Raw genomic sequence first — 26,457 nt, forward strand, 5'->3', positions numbered from 1 at the left:
TAAGGCACACCTAAGAAACTTTGGATAGATTTTTCCCGGGATTTTCCGAGTAGTGCGTCCTAATATTTTGACCACTTGAGGTGTTAGGGGTCCTCTTTCACCACACAAAATTTCGGACAAATCTCCGACCCCCACGGTCGTGCCGTCTCCTTGTAAGTCGATTGAGACAAAGTCGATGGTGTAAAAGGGTCTCAGGTAGGAAAACTGTGGAGTTGGTAGGTAGGATTTTTTACCATGAAGTCGTTCTTCTGAAATGGGCTGCTGTGCTCAGTATTCAACGAGAGCGCCACCTGACAACAGGGTGGGAGTAGTGCCTAGCGCTTCAGCCCAAAATGGTGTGGGCTCGTTAGCTTCGGCTGATGACCGCCGGAGTGGTTAGCGGTCCGTGCGCTTCCGCGAGGCGGCGCCCAGGGTGAGGAGTGTGGGACAGCAGGCTGCGCTCACCTTGAACTGCGTCCAGAAAGAGGTGGGCCACTGCCAGTCCGATCCGTCGTCGTCGGCGCCGCTGCTCGACGACGAGGCGTGCGACTGGCTGTCCGTCCACAGCGTCTTGCCCTCGTCCTCGCGCGCCGCTGCAAATAAGTAACAACACGTGTAGATTCTCCGTCGGGAGAAAACCACTACATAATACACGGTGATTCAAAAAGAATACCACAACTTTAGGAATTTAAAACTCTGCAACGACAAAAGGCAGAGCTAAGCACTATCTGTCGGCGAATTAAGGTAGCTATAAAGTTTCATTTAGTTGTACATTTGTCCGCTTGAGGCGCTGTTGACTAGGCGTCAGCGTCAGTTGATGCTAAGATGGCGACCGCTCAACAGAAAGCTTTTTGTGTTATTGAGTACGGCAGAAGTGAATCGACGACAGTTTTTCAGCGTGCATTTCGAACGAAGTATGGTGTTAAACCTCCTGATAGGTGGTGTATTAAACGTTGGTGTAAACAGTTTACAGAGAATGGGTGTTTGTGCAAAGGGAAAAGTTCTGGACGGCCGAGAACGAGTGATGAAAATGTAGCACGCATCCAGCAAGCATTTGTTCGCAGCCCAGGAAAATCGACTCGCAGAGCTAGCAGAGAGCTGCAAATTCCACAATCAACTGTATGGAGAGTCCTACGAAAAAGGTTAGTTATGAAACCTGAACGTCAACTACCCGAGGCGATGGATCGGCCGCCAGGCAGCCCGTGACAGAGCACTTCATCACTGGCCTCCAAGAAGCCCTGATCTTACCCCCTGCGATTTTTTCTTATGGGGGTATTGATGATTTGAAACGAGAAATAACAGCAGCTATCCAAACTGTTACGCCTGATATGCTACAGAGAGTGTGGAACGAGTTGGAGTATCGGGTTGATATTGGTCGAGTGTCTGGAGGGGGCCATATTGAACATCTCTGAACTTGTTTTTGAGTGAAAAAAAACCTTTTTAAATACTCTTTGTAATGATGTATAACAGAAGGTTATATTATGTTTCTTTCATTAAATACACATTTTTAAAGTTGTGGTATTCTTTTTGAATCACCCTGTACTTGGACACACACATACTATTCATGCAGTTTATGGCAGTACGGGCTTTCCGGTTGTCATGCAAGTGAGAGCGCCCGCTTGAACAAGCGTTATCGTTAGGTCCAGCTTCCAGTGACTGAGTGCAGTTCTTAAGAATGTCAAAGCGCAATTTTTAAACACATGATCGAAGCAGACGAAATGAATTAAAATTTGTGCTGCGGTCGGACTCGAACCCGGGTCTTATTGCTTGCTAGGCAGAATTGCAAACCATTACACCACCGCAGTACGATGGTCAACATTGCTGCACGAACTACCTAAGCTGAGTGCCCTCCCGAACACAAACTTCAATTCACATTTTAAAGAGAAAACACACACACACACACATACACACACACACACACACACACACACACACACACACACACACACACACAATTATATATAAATTTATCACGAGAAATGTTAATATTTTAATATGTTATTCTACAAGTACAACTAAAGAAAAAGTTCATATAAACATATGTCCGCAAATGTTTAGTTACGGAGTTACGGCTAATAAAAGATTTTGCCTGAAATTTAGCAAAAAATGATTCAAATGGCTCTGAGCACTATGGGACTTAACAGCTGAGGTCATCAGTTCCCTAGAACTTAGAATTACTTAAACCTAACTAACATATGGACATCACACACATCCATGCCCGAGGCAGGATTCGAACCTGCGACCGTAGCGGTCGTGCTGTTCCAGACTGAAGCGCCTAGAACCGCTCGGCCACTCCGGCCGGCGAAATTTAGCAACTTCGCTAATATGAAGCCATCGGAAAACTGTAAGAGTTTGATGTAAAGCACGATTTCCATTTGTTTTGTCGTTATTGATCTGGTGAATCTAATAAAACATGTCCCAGACGTGTATCTGCAGTAGTTTGCCAGAACATCCAGAGAAGCAAACAAGTAATTTCGTAAAATTTTTATATTATTAGCTACTTGGTCCAATTTTTTTTAATTCCAGGCAATTGCACAAAATTTTGAACATAGGTTTTAGAGAACGTAATTTTGGAAAAATGGTGGTAATAACGTTAACTGAAACTATGAATGTGTCAGATAATCTGCTTTTATTAATACCATAGCACACGCGAATTCGTGTTAAACCGGAAAAAGAAAGATTATTGTTAAGGAAGTTGTACAGTTGCATAGAATTTCACAATATATTCACAGTAGATGTTCAAAAATGTCTCCACCGAGTTCAAAGCATTTACCTGCACGTGTATGAACAGATTTAGTTGCTCGTTTCAATTTCGCAGGGTGGTTGTTAATTTCGCCTATTGCATTCATAATGCGAGCAAGTAATGCCTCACGTGTATTGACTGTCCTAATAAACTATGTCTTTCATCAATTCCCATACACAAAAATCCATTGGTGTTAAATCGGGTGATCTCGGTAGCCACAGACGTATAGCCCCACGACCAATCCCCTTTCTGGGGAAAATGTTCATTTAAATGTGTAGTAACTGCGTTGGTGAAATATGGAGGCGCGCCATCACGTTGAAAATACATTTGCAATCGCGTAGCAAGTGGAACGTCTTCGAGTAAGCGGGGCATTTCTTCTTGAAGGAATTGTAAGCACGTCTCGCCAGTCAGACGTCCTGGGAAAATGAATGGTCCAATAAAGTGTGTGTTGATTATACCACACCACACATTTATGCTAAATCGCTGCTGGAAATTGCGTTGCACTGTTGCATATGGGTTTGCTTCATATCATACTTGCTCGTTCTGTGAACTGTTTATACCACATCGAGTAAACATCTACATCTACATCTATACTCCGCAAGTCACCCAACGGTGTGTGGCGGAGGGCACTTTACGTGCCACTGTCATTACCTCCCTTTCCTGTTCCAGTCGCGTATGGTTCGCGGGAAGAACGACTGTCTGAAAGCCTCCGTGCGCGCTCTAATCTCTCTAATTTTGCATTCGTGATCTCGGGAGGTATAAACAGGGGGAAGCAATATATTCGATACCTCGTCCAGAAACGCACCCTCTCGAAACCTGGCGAGCAATCTACACCGCGATGCAGAGCGCCTCTCTTGCAGAGTCTGCCACTTGAGTTTATTAAACATCTCCGTAACGCTATCACGGTTACCAAATAACCCTGTGACGAAACGCGCCGCTCTTCTTTGGAGCACTGTGGCTCTTCAGTAAATAAAATGTATTTGGGTAACTGCCGATTAGTATTTAACCAGTTGCACAACTCCAAGCAAAGGGCAGGATCTGCCAGATGTAAACGATGCACTTTTTGTTTATGGTAATGGAAATGCTGTGTGGTTAGGGTCTCCCGTCGGGTAGACCGTTCGCCAGGTGCAAGTCTTTCGAGTTGACGCCACTTCGGCGACTTGCGTGTCGATGGGGATGGAGATGAAATAATGATGATGATAAGAACACAACACAACATCCAGTCTCTGAGCGGAGAAAATCTCCGACCCAGCCGGGAATCGAACCCGGGCCGTTGGGTATGACAGTCTGTCGCACCGACCAGGGGGCGGACTTTGTTTACGGTAAGGATACAGATTATTGTACTTCAGTGTATGCCATACCTTAGATTGTGAAATGGCCAGTAGTTGAGAGGTACGCCGTGCACTGGTACCCGGGCTACGTTGAACTACATCCATATTATCCTCACCATCTTCTTCATGTATCGAGCGCTCGTACTCATTATGAACGATAGGTAGAGAACCTGTCTCCGGTAACATTCGAAATACTCCACTAATGGTTCGTGCAGTCAGAATCCTCCTACTTTGATAACGTACGTGATATTCGTTAACTGCAGCGTAGCATTACCATAACATCTGCCATAAATAAACACCATATCGGTGTATTCCTCTGTCGTAAATTTGAAAGGCACCCCTATTTCATAAATAATCTACAAACTACAATAGTTACTAAGTGGTTTCACACAAATGTACTGTTTTTGTTAGGTTCTTTCACTGAAGCATAAAACTAACTCGTTTCAAGGTTAGGAAACGACTGAAACAACTCACTAATGGTTGCCAACGACAAACATTTCTAGCTTCTTATGGAAAGTAAACAAATTTACTTGTCTAATAATCTTTTGCTTCTCTGGATGTTCTGCTGGAGATACACGTCCAGGACATGTTTTATTAGATTCATCAGACCAGTAACAACAAAATAAATGGAAATCGTGCTTTACTGTAACCTCGTATAGTTTTGCGATGGCTTCATATTAGCGAAGTTGCTAAATTTCGTCGGCCGGAGTGACCGAGCTGTTATAGGCGCTTCAGTCTGGAACCGCACGACTGCTACGGTCGCAGGTTCGAATCCTGCCTCGGACATGGATGTGTGTGATGTCCTTATGTTAGTCAGGTTTAAGTAATTCTATGTTCTAGGGGACTTATGACCTTAGCTGTTAAGTCCCATAGTGCTCAGAGCCATTTGAACCATTTTTGGCTAAAATTCAGGCAAACTCTTATTAGCCGTAACTCCGTAACTAAACATTTGGGGACCTATGTTTATATGAACTTTTTTCTTTAGTTTTACTTGTTGAATAACATATTAAAATATTTGCATATCTTCGTGAAACACCCTACATCTGCGTCAGGCACATAGTTTTTATTTGATCCACTACACGTTTCGAAGTGTAACCGTCATCTATATTTTATTTTATGATTTTATGTATATAGACTGAAATAGTGGGTGAAAATTTGTACAAAGACCTGGAATCAAACCCAGGTCTCCTGCTTACTAGGCAGGTGCGTTGGCCTCTTTCTCATTTTTTCGGTATTGTGCGTTGGCCTCTTTTTCTCATTTTTTCGGTATTGTTCGTTGCGCTTGGTCTGGGCGGACGTCACAAGACATCCATTCAAGATGATCGTTGATTCCTTTACTCAGTTTTTTTTTTTATTACAGAAGGCGCGCAGCCCTCTGACCGAACAGCATGCGTCCCCTCTCAGCCTATTTTAAAATTCCCTCAAACACCACCAGATAGAGGAGGGATGTGTGAACTGCTGTGCCCAAGGTGGCGTAGTGGCTAACACACCTGCCTAGTAAGTAGGAGACCCAGCTTCGATACCCGGCCCTGGTACAAATTTTCACTCGCAGCTTGAGTCTATACACTTAAAATTATGTCTGTATGAGACCAGTGGAGTCTCCGAAATTGGGTCACTTCATCATCTATATCTATGAGAGGGTAGCCCTCCATTCGTCATCCGAGTTGATGTGCTTCTCTTTGAGATTATGATTTATTTATTTATTTTTAACGGATCAAACACGCGGAAGTTGCTGGGTGATATGTACGGGCTGCAAGGCGGATGCTCAAACTGCTACCTCTCAAACTTTGCCATTACACTTCGTGTAACCTTGGAAACGTGTAGACATGTGTTATCGTCGAACAGAATCACACTCTCCGCCAGCAGAGCAGGCCGTTTGCTCCTGAAGGACTTGCTTAGTTTACAGTGTCCCACATTACACGTCACTGATAATGGTTTTCCCGTGCTCGAGTAATTCGACGAGACTCTGATCTCGGACGTCGAAAAAAGACTGAGCATCACCTTGTCTGCTAAAGGCACAGCTTCGAATTTTTGATTAGGAGGTGACGACACATGCTTCGCGTCCCTAGATATCTCACTACGTTATCCTAAAGCGGCAAATGCAAACTGCAACCGACTTGGTTGTTTAAGTTTCGTATCTTTTCATTTAAACACTCTTTGATTGTAGAGAAGCTGTCTTCAGCCCGCCTGTTAGTTCGAACAACACAGAGCTCCACTATGCGTGGTGCTATTTGAGGATGTCCGCCGTTGCCTTCCTCCGACCTTCTGAACTGACTGTCCTAGCCAGCAACAGGAGGCTGTAAAGTTTTACGTGGACTCAGAAGCACGGTGCAAATCGGCTGTTTTCACATTAACAAACATTGCCAGGCGTGAAATAAGTGGTGACAGATTAAAATCCTAGATGTGACCCGATGCCATTCGATTCCACAGTCTGCCACGTTACCAGTGACAAGGACGCAATATGCCAGTCGGATTTTTCTATTTTTTTTTTATTTTTTTATTTTTTTTATTTATGGTCCGCAAAGTTCAGAACTCAAATATCAACCACACAAAGCAGCATATTGCAATTCTCAAAAATTCTCGAGAAAATCGACTTTGAAATTTTCTGACCATCTTTAACACCGTAAAATAGGGTCGATTTTTCCTAGGCGGTATGGCTGTGCGGTGTACAATGCTTGTTGCCAAATGGGCGGTCTGGTTTCGGTTCACGGTTGATACAAAGTTTTAAACGAATATCCATCCGTGAAGAGTAAAATACAAAAGCTTGGAAATTTTTTGAAAATTTAAACGACATTAACAGTCTTTTATAAGATATTGGGAATTAATAGTTTATGTTTGCAATGAAAACTGGATGTTTGCGTGTGATCTGTAATCAAAAACAATAAGACGCACATCTTTCACAATAATGTCTATTAGATATGACTGAAATTTCTCATGTTGAGAAATGAGGAGGAGCGATCTGTTACTTGGTAAAAAACTTTCTGTAACCAAGATTGCATTAATATTTCTCTATTTTCGACAACTGGTTTCGGCAGGCTTTACTGTAATCATCTGGCATTAAAAATTTTTTGAAGTTGAGAAGATGACAACAGAGCCTGTCGAAAATAGTTGTCAAAAATGAAGTAGTTATGCTATCTTATCTGTAGAGTGTTTTTTTTATCAGTTAGGTATGGGTGTTAATTAGCACATATTTGACGAATTTTATATTTAAATGACGTAGGTATTGCGAACTGAACGGAAAAAAGAATTAGCAGCAAGAGACTCGAACCAGCAATCCAGCGATTACCACTCTCGAGCACTACCGATTCTTTCCAATTTTGTGTATGTCACGCTTCACGAAAATTTTAGTAGAAAAATCAACATTTGTTCAACAATTTTCATCGGTCGGCAATGTAATCCACGCCGTCCACTCGGCAGGTAGTTATTCTATCGCAGAACCACACTGCCTCTCGAAAAACCAACCTTACTTGGCTCAGCAAATTTCGAAGTCGATTTTCTCGAGTATTTTTGAGAGTTGCATAGAACTGCTTTGTGCGACTGATATTTGAGTTCTGAACTTCACGTTCCATTAACATAAAAAATAACAGAAATCCGATAGCCGTGTAGCCTCTCTGTTAACTAACGAGATGCACTGCTCTGCAAAACATGCCTTCCATCTGACGATGATAGTTAAACATCGAAATGCATAGTACAAACCACGCGCGAGATATTCATATTCTCTCGCTCGCTACACGCAAACTATTAATCCTATATAAAAATGAGTGTCACAGAAATGATACAGGATTTGGGATGGACATCATTAAAAGAAAGGCGTCTTTCGCTGCGACGGAATCTTCTCACGAAATTCCAATCACCGTCTTTCTCCCCCGAATGCGAAAATATTTTGTTCACACCGACTTACATAGGGAAGAACCATAACAAAGATAAAATGAGGGAAATCGGAGCTCGTACGGAAAGATATAGGTGTTCGTTCTTTCCGCGCGCTATACGAGATTGGAATAATAGAGAATTGTGAAGGTGGTTCGATGAACCCTCTGCCAGGCACTTAAATGTGACGTGCAGAGTGTCGATGTAGATGAGGTGCACCATGGGCCTTAGATGACAGGGCTGAATGATGGCTGAGGGAATGCGTACGGCCGAATAGATGTGCAACTATTAAGCAACTGACCATTCAGATGAACCAAGGGACTACCAACCGTATCTCATCAACGACCGTTCAGCAAAATAATGTTGTTGCCAATGGGCCTCCGCAGCATGCCTCGTTCATGCACCCACAATGACTGCTGTTCATGGGCGACCAAGGCTGGAATCTGGACGCGAGTACCGCGAATGGACGTTCACTGAGCCGCGACAGATGGACTTTTCAGATAAATCACGTTTATACTCCATCGGACAGATGGCCGTTGGCGTGCAACAGTCGTTGGAATGGTCTAGTCCGGAGGAGGGAGCCTACATCTACATGACTACTCTGCAATTCACATTTAAGTGCTTGGCACAGGGTTCATCGAACCACAATCATACTATCTCACTACCATTCCACTCCCGAACAGCGCGCAGGAAAAACGAACACCTAAACCTTTCTGTTCGAGCTCTGATTTCTCTTATTTTATTTTGATGATCGTTCCTACCTATGTAGGCTGGGCTAAACAAAATATTTTCGCATTCGGAAGAGAACGTTGGTGACTGAAATTTCATAAATAGATATCACCGCGACGAAAAACGTCTTTGCTTTTTAACTTCCATCCCAACTCGCGTATCATATCTGCCACACTCTCTCCCCCTATTACGTGATAATACAAAACGAGCTGCCCTTTTCTGCACCCTTTCGATGTCCTCCGTCAATCCCACCTGGTAAGGATCCCACACCGCGCAGCAATATTCTAACAGAGGACGAACGAGTGTAGTGCAAGCTGTCTCTTTAGTGGACTTGTTGCATCTTCTAAGTGTCCTGCCAATGAAACGCAACCTTTGGCTCGCCTTCCCCACAATATTATCTATGTGGTCTTTCCAACTGAAGTTGTTCGTAATTTTAACACCGAGGTACTTAGTTGAATGACAGCCTTGAGACTTTTACTATTTATCGAGTAATCGAATTCCAGTGGATTTCTTTTGGAACTCATGTGGATCACCTCTCACTTTTCGTTATTTAGCGTCAACCGCCACCTCCCATACCACACAGCAATCTTTTGTAAATCGCTTTGCAACTGCTACTGGTCTTCGGATGACCTTACTGGACGGTAAATTACAGCATCATCTGCGAACAACCTAAGAGAACTGCTCAGATTGTCACCCAGGTCATTTATATAGATCAGGAACAGCAGAGGTCCCAGGACGCTTCCCTGGGGATCACCTGATATCACTTCAGTTTTACTCGATGATTTGCCGTCTATTACTACGAACTGCGACCTTCCTGACAGGAAATCACGAATCCAGTCGCACAACTGAGACGATACCCCATAGGCCCGCAGCTTGATTACAAGTCGCTTGTGAGGAACGGTGTCAAAAGCTTTCCGGAAATCTATAAATACGGAATCAACTTGAGATCCCCTGTCGATAGCGGCCATTACTTCGTGCGAATGAAGAGCTAGCTGCGTTGCACAAGAACGATGTTTTCTTATGGTCTGGGGAATGCCGCATTCCCTGGGCGATCTCGTCATTCTGGAAGGCACAACACACGTCTCGCAGTCGTCCGCGCTGCAACAGCTGGTTATTCACATGAATGTGACTGCACGTGAGTACCCGTGGACCCACTGGCTGGGTCACTGCCATCTGGTGGTTAGTCTGGTGACTAGGTGGTGCAGGCGTCGCCGGCTTAAGCAGGTGTGTTGCAGACGGGGCATGCAGAAGCGGGTGCGAGGCCCAGAGCCGCCCGGCCAGCCACAGGCATGCAGCACAACAACACACCATACTACACCACACCACACCACGTGGAGCCCCAGCATGCAGCGCGGCGCGCGCGGACCGTACCTAGCGCGGCGACCGCCGTCATCTCGAGCTGCGTGTGCGCATGCGCGTGCGAGTGCGGGTGCAGCTGCGCGCCCGCCCCCGCCGCCGCCGACGCCGCCCCCGACGGCGACGCGTCGCCCTCGTGGCAGCGGCACGCGCAGTCCACGCGCCCTGTGCCAACACACGGCTCACTCTCCTCTCCACATTGGGCACGTCACAGGCGATCTCTATTTAGGTCCACAGTCTTCTTCAGAAACAGCTGTCCAGGAGGGATCGCAGCCGAGAGTAGGATTACCCAGTCACTTTACCCATCCCACATCAATTGCACGCTGTAATGCCGGTACCTCAGGGTAGAATTACGGACCCTTTCTAACTCGACAAAAAAAGTTCTCAAACCTGTGTGTGTGTGTGTGTGTGTGTGTGTGTGTGTGTGTGTGTGTTTTGTGAGTAGGCTGTATAGGTTTTTTTTATTGGTAACGCCACGTAGCGCTCTGTATGAAAATCACTGGCTGTACTGTGTGCAGTCTGTGGCTGGTTTGCATTGTTGTTGGCTATTGTAGTGTTGGGCAGTTGGAGGTGAGCCGCCAACAGTGGTGGATGTGGGGAGAGAGATAGCGGAGTTTTGAGAGCGGATGATCTGGACTTGTGTCCATCAGAGACAGTAAATTTGTAAGACTGGATGACTTTTGAACACTGTTAAGGTAAATACATTGTTCGTTCTTTATCAAAATCTTTCATTTGCTAACTATGCCTATCAGTAGTTAGTGCCTTTAGTAGTTAGAATCTTTTATTTAGCTGGCAGTATTCGAGCTCGCTGTATTGCAGTAGTTTGTGAGATAAGTGATTTGTGAAAGGTATAGGTTAATGTTAGTCAGGGCCATTCTTTTGTAGGGATTATTAAAAGTCAGCTTGCGTTGCGCTAAAAATATTGCGTGTCAGTTTAAGCACAGTCATTTATAATTTTTCTAAGGGGCTGTTTCCGTGTTTTTTTGTTTGTTTTTTTTTTGGAGGCGGGCGGGGGGGGGGGGGGGAGGGGGGCGTTGAAAGTATTTTCAAGTGGGCTTGCGACGATACGTATGAAAATCTTTAAGGCTGGTTGGGAGGTATGTGAAACTACACGGTGAGTTAATTAAACTTTCGCTACTTGTGGGGGCCACCACGAAAAACGAGTGATTATAGGGTTATGAAACTTGTGGAAACATTTAAGGGGGGGGGGGGGGGGGGGGGGGTAGGACGTCAAACGGGCCGACTTGGATCAGGAGAGGCACCACAGGACATTTTATTTTCTACTGTCTATACTTTTACAAATAAATTCATAAAACTTTGTCCGCATGACCAGGAAGGATTCAGGATTCACACTCATAGCAATGGAAGTGCAAAAACATAACAAAATACATTTTTTTATATATGAAATTTCATTATTTTTTCATTTACTGTTGGCTGCATGTGTTCTTATAGGTACATTTTTCTTCACGAGTATGAGAGATTCTTTGATGAATTTTGCACAGCATAAAACCATACTTACGGGTGTATGAAATTCTATAATTTTCCAAATCTATTAAAAACTGTGGTAAAAATTGAGAATTAGCTACAAAATTTGATTGTTTCCTAAACATAATGTTTAAAACGTAACAGCTCATTCATTTTTTTCATAAATTAAATAGATTCTAGAGTTTCAGACATCTGAAAGTATGGTTTGTATGCTGTGCAAAATTCATCGAACAGTCTCTCTTACTTACGAAGAAAAGTGTACCTATAGCAACAAATGCAGCCAATAGTAAGTGAAAAAATGATGAAATTTTACACGCAAAAAAATTATTTGATGTTATTGAACTTCCGCTGCTACGAGTGTGAATCCTGAATCCTTCCTGGTCATGCTCACAAAGTTTTATGAATTTACTTGTAAAGGTATAGACAGTGGAAATTAAAATGTCTCTGGTGCCTCTCCTGCTCCAAGTCAGCCCGTTTGACGTCCTACCCCCCCCCCCCCCCCCCCTTAAAGACATGCGGAAATGACGAATAAACCACTGAAAAAAAAGTAAAATAAAATTAAAAAAACTGATTTTAGTTTCCCAGCCGGCCGCTGGGGCCGCGCGGTTCTACGCGCTTCAGTCCGGAACCGCGCTGCTGCTACGGTCGCAGGTTCGAATCCTGCCTCGGGCATGGATGTGTGTGATATCCTTAGGTTAGTTAGGTTTGAGTAGGTCTAAGTCTAGAGGTCTCATGACCTCAGATGTTAAGTCCCATAGTGCTTAGAACCATTTGAACCATTCTTTAGTTTCCACTCGAGAGAGAAAAATTTGTTAATTGCGTACCATGAGGTGTCAGAAGCCATGGGATACCTCATAATATCATGTCGGATGTTTAGCCCAGTGTAGTGCAGCAACCCTACGTGGCATTGAGCCACCAAGTCTTTGGAAGTCTCTGCCTCTAGCCATCCAGAATTGTGAAATTGATGACTGTGCAGGAGGTTGTGCACACACAAATCACTATTATGTCCCATAAATGTTCGAAAGGATTCGTGTCAGGGGGCCAAATCATTCGGGCCAAATCATTCGGGCCAAATCATTCGGGCCAAATCATTCGGGCCAAATCATTCGGGCCAAATCATTCGGGCCAAATCATTCGCTGGCATTGTCCAGAATGTTCTTCGAGCCATCGTGATCAACTGTGTCCTAGAGCCAAGGCGCATTGTTAACCATAAAAATTTCATCGCTGTTTGGGAACATTAAGCCCATGAATGGCTGCATATGATCTCCAAGTAGCCGAACATGAACATTTCCAGTCAGTGATCGGTTCAGTTGGACCAAAAGACCCAGCCCATTCCATGTAATCACAATCTAAACCATTATGCAGCCATCACCAACTTGCACAATGCCATGATAACAATTTGGCTCCGTGGGGTCTGCCCGCACTCCAGCACTACTGTCAGCTTTTACCAACTGAAATCGCGACTCATCTGACCAGTCCAGTTTCCCAGTGGTCTAGGGTCCAACCGATACGGTCACGATCCCAGGAGTGGCGCTGCAGGCGGTGTCGTGCTGTTAGCAAAGGCAGTCGCGTAGGTCATTGCTGCCATAGCCCACTGACGCCAAATTTCGCCATACTGTCCTAACGGATACGTTCGTCCCCACATTGATTTCTGCGCTTATTTCAGGCAGTGTTCCTTGTCTGTTAGCACCGACGAATCTACACAAACGCCACTGATCTCGGTCGTTAAGTGAAGGCCGTCAGCCACTGCGTTATCAGTGGTGAGAGGTGATGGTTCAAATGGCTCTGAGCACTATGGCACTAACATCTGAGGTCATCAGTCCCCTAGAACTTAGAACTACTTAAACCTAACTATCCTAAGGACACCACACACATCCATGCCCGAGGCAGGATTCGAACCTGCGACCGTAGCGGTCGCGCGGTTCCAAACTGAAGCGCCTAGAACCGCTCGGCCATAGCGACCGGCGGTGAGAGGTGATGCCTGAAATTTGGTATTCTCGTCACGGTCTTGACATTGTGGATCTCAGAATACTGAATTCCCTAACGATTTCCGAAATGGAATGTCACATGCGTCTACCTCCAACTACCATTCCGTATTCATAGTATGTAAATTCAAATTGTGTGGCCTAATCACAATGGAAATCTTTTCGCATCAATCACCTGAGTACAAATGACAGCTCCGCCAATACATTGCCCTTTAATATCTTGTGTACACGATATTGCCGACACCCCTGTACGTGCATATTGCTATCCCATGATTTGTCACCTTAGTGTGTTTTCCAGTTTACAACCGTTGTGCAACGATCGTCTACATCCACGACAGCCTGGAACCGCCCTAGAGATTGCTCTACAGCTGTCCGAAGCAGATGGGATGGTGGCTACTTCCCTCGCTATGCCGATCTTCTACCTCCAACATATGTTAGTGTCCCGTTGGTAACACTGTCCTTCAGGTAACCTCACAGCCAGAGATCATACCGATTCACTTCTGGAGACTCTAGTGGCCGACCAGTTTGGAACGATCAGCCAATAATTTGGTTTTCTCCCAATGTGTTAGAGAGTAACCGAGTGAGCAATGTGAAGTAGAGCTCCATCGTACATCAAAACAGTTTAGTCCAAAGCGGCTCTCTCCCACAGAGCAGGGAACACATGACGGTGAAGCAGATCATTGTAACGTATGCCGTTGATGTTTCATGTCCTTTGGGTTCTAAGTTCCGTACCAGTGCCGGCAGCTAACGGTAAGTCATGACACTAACATTACTAACAACACAAGTTCCGCAGCTCACAGTCTGAACATGATTCCTATAAAGTTGGCTACCCATACGGTAAATAGTTTTCCGCCCACATTCGAGGGGCGTTTGAATAGTCGGTGCAAAAATAAAAACTACTTACGTGTTTGGGGTAAACCTTTTTTATTGTTCGACATAGTCTCCTTATAGACTTACACAATTCATCCAACGCTGTTCTAATTTGTTGATCCCTTCTGAATAATAGGAATTGTCCAAGTCTGCAAAACAGCTATTAGTTGCTGCAATCACCACCTCGTTTGAATAAAATCTTTGTCCTGCTAGCCATTTCTTCAAATTGGGGAACAAATAGTAGTCCGGGGGAGCCAAGTCTGGAGAATGGGGGGAATGTGAAACGAGTTGGAATCCTATTTCCATTAATTTTGCGACCACAACTGCTGAGGTGTGTGCTGGTGCATTGTCGTGATGGAAAACGACTTTTTTGCGGTCCAATCGCTGGCAGCTCGGTTTTAAAACGGTCCAATGAATAATATGTACCTGTAATAGTTTTACCCTTTTACATGTAGTCGATGAGGATTATCCTTTGTGAATCCCAGAAGACATTCGCCATAACCTTTCCGACCGAAGGAATGGTCTTCGCCTTTTTTTGGTGCAGATTCTCCCTTGGTAACCCGTTGTTTAGATTGTTGTTTGGCCTCAGGAGTATAGTAATATATCCATGTTTCTTCCACGGTGGCGATACGACGCTGGAAGTCCTGCAGATTCTTCCTGAACAGCTACAAACCATCCTTGCAACACTTCACACGATTCCGTTTTTGGTCAAGCGTGAGCAATCGCGGAACCCATCTTGCGGATAGCTTTCTCATGTTCAAATGTGTATGCAAAATATTATGTACCCGTTCATTCGACATGCCCACAGCACTAGCAATCCAACGCACCTTAACTCTTCTGTCATCCATCACCATATCATGGATTTTATAAATGATTTCTGGAGTCGTAACCAACACAGGGCGTCCAGAACGTTCAGTATCACTTGTGCCCATATGGCAACTCCGAAAATTTTGAAACCACTTATAAACTTTTCTAATCAACGGTACAGAGTCGCCGCAATGTTTATCAAGCTTCTCTTTAGTTTCCTGAGGCGTTTTGCCTTTCCTAAAGTAATGTTTAATCACCATACGAAATTCCTTTTCATCCATTTTTTGACAATCACTCGACTTCCTTGATTCACACGAATGCCAAAGACAAAGAAATAGACCAATATGGCTGAAACTTGGTGTGCGTTCTTTCCAAAGAATGCTACTAACTAAGCATGACCTCGATATGTGCCGGTGGTGCCATCTCTCGGACTTTGAACGGACTTTTCAAACGCCCCTCATAGGCTCCAGTAGCGAAAGTTTAATTGTAACTACCTGTTATTTCAGGTGGGTGGGAAAGCATGTCTAAGTGTCTCAAATGTGGAAGATCGTAAAATGTTTGAGAATCGTCACTTAGAGAGGGGCCTTAATTTTCTTATATTTGCCTTGTCGTTTTGTATCTCGTAGGTATTCGTATATACAGTTTACTACTATTATGGTTTGGAACAGTGTCTGATAATAGTCCATTCAGATTCATGATCATCTGCAGTTGGGTTGGTCAGAAAAAATGAACATTTGTATCTGGTTGATGATAGTAGAATTTGTTAATTATATTATAACTTAGACTATAATAGACTGCTTGGAACGCAGTCGACGTTCGTGGACAGTCTGTGCGTCTGATTGGTATCTAGTCTTAACCCAGCATTTTACTTAAGGTGTGCGATAGGATAATATGTGAGGGTCATTGTGCTACATCTTTTAGAGGTTTTGCACACTCATGGCAACGATTAAACCTGTGGCAAACAGGCTGTAATGTTTTACAAAACAGCTGATGACGTAACAGCCGTGAAGAACCAGCTACTATACTATAGGAGCGCAAGGGCCTTTCGAAGGGTCAATTTAATTTTCCGAGGCACGTGTACTAAACGTAAAAACTTGTTGGAGCATTAAAACGTCAACAAACAACACAGTGAATGAAGTGTGCGCGCAATTACTGGGCTAAATGACCTGTAGTTCTCAGGCGATAAGCGTGGCAGGAAGAAAGAGACCACTAGGTGGCCACAACGACAGAGATAGGAGCTATAGTACCCACCAAAGAGCCACTGCACAATGGTGTGGCCGTTATAAAGCAGCGACGCGCAGTCTTTTCCGGGATATTGCGCCGTCTGAAGCCTTCCACCTACCGTCGAGTACCATTACCTTCCATCAGCTCCACATAATGAAAGCTCTTTCGCGCCATGCTATCTGGCTTCACTAGGCATTATATAACAACGCGCTTTGTAGGTCTCCTTTCAGACTCGGTGAAACTTCCGTATTTATTTGAATGGCTCCTGTTCGTAAACAGTGATTGAAATAATCCTTGTTTCAGGGATATAAACTCTGCCATTCAGCATACGGTGGAATTAAAGCACGGCCTTATATGTTACTGCGTTAGTCATCAACAAAACTGAGTTTTCCACCGTAATAATTTTACATGTAGCGCTACAGGAGAACAGACACAGTATAGCTTTACAGAATATTGAACACTACGAAATGTGCTGTTTAAGCGACAGCTTGCTCGCGCCAGTTTTATATGTGTGTTTATACAGGGTATTTGTGATTTTTTTCTTGCAATAATGAATATCTTCAGATCTCAAAAAGATGATACGGATATTTTAAAGCAAACAGTTTGTTAGTACGTACATTATTAGATATCTGCTGCAGAATCGTTAATGGAATGTTGACTTCAGTCTTTTCGCATAGTGATCTCGGCTTTTGATTTGCTTCTCAGAGTTTATAATGCTGTTCTCTGGGAGGATGAGCAGACGGGCAACACAGAAATTACAAACTGAATTAACTAGTATGTGTTTACGAGTTAATAGCTGCTGTTTGATAAACATAAAATTGTGAAACTTCCTGGCAGATTAAAACTGTGTGTCCGACCGAGACTCGAACTCGGGACCTTTGCGTTTCGCGGGCAACTGCTCTACCATCTGAGCTACCGAAGCACGACTCAAAAAAATGGCTCTGAGCACTATGGGACTCAACTGCTGTGGTCATAAGTCCCCCAGAACTTAGAACTACTTAAACCTAACTAACCTAAGGACATCACACACATCCATGCCCGAGGCAGGATTCGAACCTGCGACCGTAGCGGTTCCAGACTGTAGCGCCTTTAACCGCTCGGCCACTCCGGCCGGCCAAGCACGACTCACGCCCGGTACTCACAGCTTTACTTCTGCCAGTATCTCGTCTCCTACCTTCCAAACTTTACAGAAGTTCTCCTGCGAAGGTAGGAGACGAGATACTGGCAGAAGTAAAGCTGTGAGTACCGGGCGTGAGTCGTGCTCGGTCGGGCACACAGTTTTAATCTGCCAGGAAGTTTCATATCAGCGCACACTCCGCTGCAGAGTGAAAATCTCATTCTGAGAAAATTATGAAGTTTTCCGGTAAAACTTTTCCGGGTACGCGCGTGTGTCGTCTCGTTATATGAGACAGTGTTTCGGCCATTGATTAACTTCTCATGGTTGGAGTTATGCTTCGAGCTCGTTCAGTCCTGCTATATTCTTCACTGGGAAGCCTCAGTTCTGATGAAGACATCTACACATGTTTGAAGATTTTTAAATTGACAAGTGTTGAAGCAAAATGTTTTGCAGTACCACTCAATAATGGCCTTAAGGCCGGAACTGCAATTGTGAAGTCATCTCTACAGTCAACAACGAACTTTCTGTATTAAAAAAAGATTCGGCTACCGCTTGAGTGGTAAATATGCTATCCTGACGAATACCAGTTGCTACTATGGGCGAAACATAGATACCCGGAAAAAATGTTTTCTTGCCCTTATGAGGATGTACGAGGGCTGTTAAAAAAGGTGACTTTTCGAATTGCGCGGGCAACGTACATTCGATTATCGCTTTTTTTGTTATGTTTGTACATATGTCTCGAACATATCTTCACAGTTTCAAGTCTACAGCATAATCCGTTTGTTTTTGACAGATAGAAAGATTAGACGTGTTTTCGCGTGCTCTACGGTTTCGATTATTATAAAAAATTGAACAAAGCATTTGCATCAAATTTTGTATGAAAAATGGAATCAAGTGCTCTGAAACGTTGACAGGCGGTGAGTCAACTCTAAGGAAAAAAAAAATTACAAGTGGTACAAGCTCTTCAAAGACGGCCGAGAAGATGCCAATGACGAACCTCGCCCTGAACGCTTGTGTCATGCAATTTTTTCGGATGTTTTGGGCATGAGACATGTGTCAGCGAAGTTTGTTCCAAAACTTCTCAATTTTGATCAGAAGAACCGTCGCATGAGCAGCGCTCATGAGCTCTTGAATGAAGTCAGTGATGATCCTGATATCGAAACCGAAGCCCAATCGTCCGAATGGGAGCATCCCGGAGAGCCAAGACCGAATAAAGCACGCCATGCACAATCAAATGTCAAAGTTTTGTTCACTTTTTTTTTTCTTCAATTACAGTGGCGTAGTGCATCACGAATTTTTGCCTCAAGGTCGTACGGTCAGTAATGGGCATTACCTTGACGTTATGCGCCATTTGCGGGAAGTAATACGCAAAAAAACGTCCGGAACTGTGGAAAAACAATTCATGGCTTTTGCATCATGTTAATGCACCTGCTCATTCATCATTGCTTGTGAGATTTTTTTGGCCAAAAACGACACGAAAATCATGCCTGAGCTACCATATTCGCCGGATTTGACCACCTGCGACTTTTTGCTGTTCCCAAAACTGAAGAGACCTATGAAAGGACACAGATTTTCAACGCCTGAGGAAATAAAAACAGCATCGCTGGAAGTACTCAAACCTGTACCAAAAAGTGTTTATGTGAAGTGCTTCAAGGATTGGAACGAGCGTTGGCACAAGTGTATTGTATCTGAGGTGGATTACTTTGAAGGGGACAACATGAATATTGATGAATATATAAATATTTTTTTTTTCAAAGTATAAAGTCACCTTACTTTTTGAACACACCTTGTATTTATTAAATCACGGAATGTCCGTCAGATTCTAGTACAGCAGAAGGACAAATTTCTCAACAGACACATGAAGGGCAGCCAATGAACGCAGCGTATGGCGTCGCGTTTTGCGGCTGGCCAGGACGACCAAACGAACTAGGAAGAACTCGTGCCAGGGAACAGTGCGTCCCTTACGAGGAAGATCTGCTGCCGGCCAACGGAGGTCAAATGATGTCAGCCGAATCAAATGAGGAAATGTCGGCTCCGAGGCCGTGGATACAACAAAAGACTCCCAAGTCTTCCACTAACAGTGCGCAGGGAAACCAAAGTTCGCATGCTGATGCATCGAATTTCAGGCGTATTTTTTAGGGGCAGTAAAGATTTTGATGCATGAATTCTATGGTGAACGCTACGTGCGACTAGGCCAACACAACAAATCAGCTAAAGCTGTACAGCACCGGGACTGAGGCAGATCCATTAATTTTCAAGAGCCTCACCAGCCGGCAGCTCCACGTGACATGGGCTGAATGCTATAAACAAGCAGCCCAATTAGAAGTGCATCTCGCTGCAGGTAAACATTGCCCCCGGGTTCAACATGCCGATTCGCTACTACCTACGAATCAACTGCGAGATTAGCACAGGTAACAGCCTACAGGACGACAATTATTGAACTACACGAAATAAAACTGTCGTAACTTCTGAACGGTTTGCGTTGGGACGCTCAAACTGCACTGTTCGCCGCGGGGCATGATGGGAATAATTATGCGCATGTATGGTTTGGTTCAGCGACGAAGCCCACATTGATTTGGATGGGTTCGTCAATAAGCAAAACTGGTGCGTTTGGGAGACAGAGAATCCGCATTTCGCGATCGAGAAGTCTCTTCACTCTCGACAGGTGACTGTGCGGTGTGCACTGTTCAGTCACGGAAGAATCGGTGCGATATTCCTGGATGGCACGGTGACTACCGAACGGTATATGAAGGTTTTGGAAGATGACTTCGTCCCCATTATCCAAAGTGACCCTGATTTCGACAAGATGTGGTTCATGACAGACTGAGCTCGACCCCCGCCGAAGCAAGAGTGTTTGTTTGATGTCCTTTGGGAACCGCATTCTGGCTCTGGGGTACCCAGAGGCCACTGGCATGGGCCTTGATTGGCCGCCATGTTCTCCGAATCTAAACACATGTGACTCCTTTTTGTGGGGCTGTACTGAAGACAAGGTGTACTGCAATAACCCCAAAACCATTGCTGAGCTGAAACATATTCAGGAGGTTATCGACAGCAACGATTTTCTGACACTTCAGCGGTCATGCAGAATTTAGCTATTCGTCTGCGCCACATCATCGCCAATGATGGCAGGCATATCGAACATGTCAATCTAAATCCGCATATCTGCAGTGACGTTTACATGTTGAATAAACTGCGTGCACGGCGTAGTTTGTAACTAATTTACGTTTTTTTTCATATCTTTCAATAATTGTCACACTATAAGACCGCGGCCTTGCGAGCAATGTGAAATATAATTGAGTTTAGGAAAGTGTAAGCTGGTTTGCTAAATGTTAATATAATTTGTCACTGAGAAAAAATTATATGTTGACCGATAAGAAAAATTAATAACTCTGAGTGTAATTCCTGTATGCATACGCAATACCACACCACACCACTGTACAGTTTGTAATTTCATCTCCTTAAAACAACTGAATGTTTACTTTTGCCAATTTCTTCTTGTGTTCTTTGCTTACTGTGATAACAAAGGTTAATTTTCCAAAAACGTTAAAATTATGTATTTTTTTACACTGCTGGGTTAAAGCGACACAGCAGAAACAGTGGTCTAAAGGACTACGTTCTGCCTCTGCACTGGGACAACGAAATAACTTGACATTTTAAGAAGTCTGTTTTTTGCTTTGAGAGGGCGAGACGCAGGTAGGGGTCTTACATGACCTGCTACATGGAGAATGGAATAGCAGTGATGACTTTTACGTAATAGTCAACTGCGAGGGTTTATTCTGCGAGGATTTCCGTAAACACTGGCCTTGCCCCTTCGAATTTGTATGTGGTTGATCCGCCGGAAGAAGCTTTGTGTGCCATATTCAACGGAAGAGGTAAAGGAGAAGAAGAGAAGTGGTGTCTAGATCACGGTAAAAATTCTTCGCTGGGGGGAAAAGAAGACTAAGAGGGCGGGACAAGTCCACAGAAGTCTGTGGGGATTGCGTGGGAAAACAGACAAGTTCATCGATTTAATAAACTATTTTTGCTGTACAGCTATTTCTGTTTCATTACTGAATTTCCCTAGTAGTTAGCCAAGAACCGGATATACGTGTATGTTTGGTCGGCGAGGCCACGTATCTGCATTTGGTGTGTCCTTGCCACGTCACTTACGCCCGATTTACACGATCGACTTTCTGGTCAAAATCGACTACTACTTTAGTGGCCTCGTGTAAATCAGCAACCTACAGCGGCGCGAATGTCTGTACGACGTCTATGATCTATAGATTGTGCAGAGTTCTAAATTTCCGAGTATGCTGCGCATGCGCAGAGCCAAGGGACTATGGCGGCGTCTTCTAACATCGAAAGTTATAATCTACTAAGGTCGAGCTCACTCGTGTTACAGAAACGGATTGCCGGCCGCGGTGGTCTAGCGGTTCAAGGCGCGCAGTCCGGAACCGCGCGACTGCTACGGTCGCAGGTTCGAATCCTGCCTCGGGCATGGATGTCCTTAGGTTAGTTAGGTTTAAGTAGTTCTAAGTTCTAGGGGACTAATGACCACAGTAGTTAAGTCCCATAGTGCTCAGAGCCATTTTAACCAACAGAAACGGATTACGTGCTTTCGTGTCGTCTTAATCTTTTTTTTTTTGTGGCTCAGTAAAAGGTTACACAAGGTCCTGATATTTTTTCCTGCCCACTGGTGTTCTCTTACAAGAGAGACGAAATATCTGGAAGCAAAACGCAATTACGTTTTACAGAGAACAAAACCTGCACTATGCATGAGTAAGATCGTAAATAGATACAAGTGTTTTAATGAAAATTATTTGAACTGTGAAAAAGTCTGAGTTATTGGACGAGAAAAATAATTTTCGTTGTTATTAGGAAGAAAACAACAGAGAAAGGATAAAGCAATTTACTGCGTTTTACATATTGTCTAATGTGTTTGCAAGTATATTTTCTCGAGCAAGTACATGTACATGTTCTGAAATGTTTGGATGACGCTTTTCCTATTCACTAATTTCTCAGGAATGTAGCGAATTTACCACACGACTTTTGTCAAGAACTTCCATTACGAATTCTGCTTTGTTCGTTAATAAATTCTATCATTATTTCACGGTAAATGATGACAGCCAAAACAGTTGCAGGATAAAAATTAAAATTCTTGACCACGGTTTCGGTATATCTAAATATACATTCATCAGAAGTAAAATACCCTGATCAGGAAGACACTTTCAGTAGCAAAAACTTAACATCGGAAATGAGAAAGAAAAAACACTATAGCTTAAGTAACCGTAAAATTACCAGAGTCTTACAGGCACAAAAACTTTTAGTCACTTACTAAAATTACATCCTGCAATGGAGATTAATAAAACGACTGTGCCAAAGGCGTCGTCAGTAGTTAAAACATCTCCATTTATACAACATGATTATGTACAGAGGGCCGATGTGAACAGAGCTTAGCATCAGCGCTTCGCCTATGAACTATCGTGACGAGGGTGTAAAGCCCTAGGGCAGACAGTTTCGCCGAGAGAGGGCACTTGTGGTATGTGCTAGACACTCGCGCACATTAAAATCCGTGGATACATACACATGCGCATCAAAATTATTAAAAGTTGTGCTAATTCAAACCTTCTCTCTTAATAAATAAAACAAGTCAGAACCATTTGAAAACATCTAGTAAAATAGAGAATATGAAAACCAATTTACCTGTGTCCTAGTGTCAAGCAGATGAAGCTTGCGCTACGGAACACATCTAACGAGAGGGGGCACTAGTGTTATGCGCGAGAATATCGCGTAACTTACTATCGAAAAACAACCAAAATGTTAAAGTAAAACGAAACCATCTGTCGTTGTGAATAAAAACATAACAGTCAATTAACCACACATACTCATCGAAAACCACAAACAGCAAACATCAAAAATGGCATCAGCAGGCAAGACAACTAACTTCTAGTCAGCCAGACTGTATTACATTAAAGCAAGGATGGGTTTGAAACTGTCTCTCGGCGAAACTGTCTGCCCTAGGGCTTTACACCCTCGTCACGATAGTTCATAGGCCAAGTACTGATGCTAAGCTCTGTTCACATCGGCCCTCTGTACATAATCATGTTGTATAAATGGAGATGTTTTAACTACTGACGACGCCTTTGGCACAGTTGTTTTATTAATCTCCATTGCAGGATGTAATTTTAGTAAGTGACTAAAAGTTTTTGTGCCTGTAAGACTCTGGCAATTTTACGGTTACTTAAGCTATAGTGTTTTTCCTTTATCATTTCCGATGCTAAGTTTTAGCTAATGAAAGTGTCTTCCTGTTCAGGGTATTTTACTTCTGATGAAGGTATATTTAGATATACCAAAACCGTGATCAAGAATTTTAATAAATCTTTATCCTGCAATTGTTTTGGTTGTCATTTACCGTGAAGAATATCAACAGTTGCTGTTTCAGCCATGTCTAAAATCTTTATCTATCATTATTGGTTGTTTCTACATTTTGTTGCTTTAGTCCCCCTCATAAGCCCACTTTCACTATTCAAATGCCAAACCGCACAGCAGACAGTTATCACAACACCAGCAATTTTGGCGCTGACGTGTAAACGGAAATGACCACTCAAAACAGAGGAGAGTCAGTACGCGCATAAAACGCCAGGGGCGCCGCAGTAGACGCGCGTGTCTGGAGTAGCCAACTGACAAGGGGAGGCCGCCAATTGTGAAATTCAGATTCGATTCATACTGCGCATAATAAAAGCTCATGGCCAGAGGTGTAATGTGGCAAAGCATCAAGATGCACTTCTCAGCCGTTGTCGAGAAAATCGACAGTTAAAAGAACCGTTGCGGTGAAATACTTTCTACGATTAATAATTTTGCACAGCGTCGTGGCGCAGCGGTAAGCGCTCGGGTTTGTAATCCGAAGGTCGCCGGATCGAATCTCGCACCATGCAACTTTTTTTTTAGTATTTGTTTTTTGTAATTCAAATATATATATATATATATATATATATATATATATATATATATATAAAATTCCCGCCAATCAGTTGCTCAAATGGCTCTGAGCACTATGGGACTCAACATCTGTGGTCATAAGTCCTTTAGAACTTAGAACTACTTAAACCTAACTAACCTAAGGACATCACACACATCCATGCCCGAGGCAGGATTCGAACCTGCGACCGGAGCGGTCGCGCGGTTCCAGACTGAAGCGCCTTTAACGGCACGGCCACACCGGCCGGCCAATCAGTTGCAACAATTATGCATATTATAAGTTGTTGAAAGTCGTTTGTCGTGGAAAAACTGGCGACTTCGAACATTATTATGTTTTCCGCAAACAAAGTTGTATTTCACAAATGTTATTAATTGTCTTCATAATGTTAACCACGTATAGTTAAACGGAAGACGTAGAAACGATATTCCGAAACGAATACGTATCGCGTAAGTCAAACGTTCGAATTAGAATAGAGACCCCACGAACAGAAATTCGCTGTGGCAGGTATGAAATATAAACTCCGTTACTCGATCGTTACACTTGAAGGACAGATGTTGAATGGGCCGAAACGAGCCGCCGCATAACAGCGTAGTTGCCTGCTAACTTCGAAAGAAGGTAGATGCGGTCCCTAGCGCAACTTATAACATCGTCGAAAATCAGTGCGGACGGGAGAGCTTTGGTACACCCTGTTAAAAAAACGGAAAAATGCAGGCGGTACAATTGGAGAGCGATCCGCCTTCACCAACATGCAGCGCCACGATGCTATAGAACACTATAAATCGTAGAGAGTATTACACCGCAACGGTGTCTTCTAACGGTCTATTTTCTCGACAACGGCTGAGAAGTGCATCTTGGTGCTTTGCCACATTACACCTCTGGCCATGAGCTTTTATGATGCGCAGTATGAACCGAATCTGAATTTCACAATTGGCGGGCGGCCTCCCCTTGTGAGACAAAGTCGATCGTGTAAAAGGGGGTTTGGCCCACCTGTGCGCCACACGCCAAGCGCTGACTGCCCTAGGCTACCAGTGGTATGAGGAGCAGAAGTGGAGTGGAGTGGTGGTGTGTGCTTACCGTTGGCGTGCAGCTGGCCCGCGTCTGCCAGGAACTTGTGGTGACGCGCGTCGGTCGCGAAGAATCCGGGCAGCAGCTCCTGCGGGTAGTCGGGAGAGCTACGTGCGTCCCGGCTCGCTGCCACGATCTTCTTCCGCATTTCCTCGCTCCCCTTCACCTGCTCCACTGCACACACCAAACACAAAAGTTTCCTTTTACTTCAGTTTCAAACTTCAAGCACGATATAATAATTTCAATCCCAAAGAAAGCAGGTGTTGACAGATGTGAAAATTACTGAACTACAGGGTGACACACGGGAGGCGGACAGGTTTGAACTGCGTAGTACTGAGGGCGCGGTGGTAGGAGGTGGTCGTGGTGGGGATAGTTCTGATCCACACAAGACGCCATTTCATTTACTCACAAGGGAACCTCCCCATCGCACCCCCCTCAGATTTAGTTATAAGTTGGCACAGTGGATAGGCCTTGCAAAACTGAACACAGATCAATTGAGAAAACAGGAAGAAGTTGTGTAGAACTGTGAAAAAATAAGCGAAATATACAAACTGAGTAGTTCAAGGGAAGGTAAGCAACAATAAGGACGATAGGAACGCAGGAGCGCCATGGTCTCGTGGTAACGTGAGCAGCTGCGGAACGAAGGGTCCTAGGTTCAAATCTTCCATCAAGTGTAAATTTTAATTTTTTATTTTCAGTTTATGTGACAAACTCTTATGTTTTCATCAATTTTTTGGGAGTGATTATCACATCCACAAGAAAACCTAAATCGGGCAAGGTAGAAGAATCTTTTTACCCATTCGCCAAGTGTACAAGTTGGGTGGGTCGACAACATATTCCTGTCATGCGACGCACATGCCGTCATCAGTGTCGTATAGAATATATCAGATGTGTTTTCCTGTGGAGGAATCGGTTGACCTATGACCTTACGATCAAATGTT

The 26,457-nt window shown here is 43.9% G+C and overlaps 1 protein-coding gene across 1 annotated transcript in view; it reads right to left on the reverse strand.

The window, feature by feature from the left end:
• Positions 1 to 26,457, reverse strand: part of LOC124593857 (ABC transporter G family member 14) — an 81,863-nt gene that overhangs the window by 19,052 nt on the left and 36,354 nt on the right. Inside the window, exons 7-9 of the mRNA XM_047132205.1 lie at positions 25,526 to 25,690; positions 10,021 to 10,170; positions 445 to 572 (exon numbers count right to left, since the gene is read on the reverse strand). Coding sequence (XP_046988161.1) covers positions 445 to 572; positions 10,021 to 10,170; positions 25,526 to 25,690 — 443 coding nt within the window. The remainder of the gene's footprint in view (positions 1 to 444; positions 573 to 10,020; positions 10,171 to 25,525; positions 25,691 to 26,457) is intronic.

Source organism: Schistocerca americana, chromosome 2, assembly GCF_021461395.2.
Source record: "Schistocerca americana isolate TAMUIC-IGC-003095 chromosome 2, iqSchAmer2.1, whole genome shotgun sequence".
In the NCBI taxonomy this organism is placed as follows: domain Eukaryota; kingdom Metazoa; phylum Arthropoda; class Insecta; order Orthoptera; family Acrididae; genus Schistocerca; species Schistocerca americana.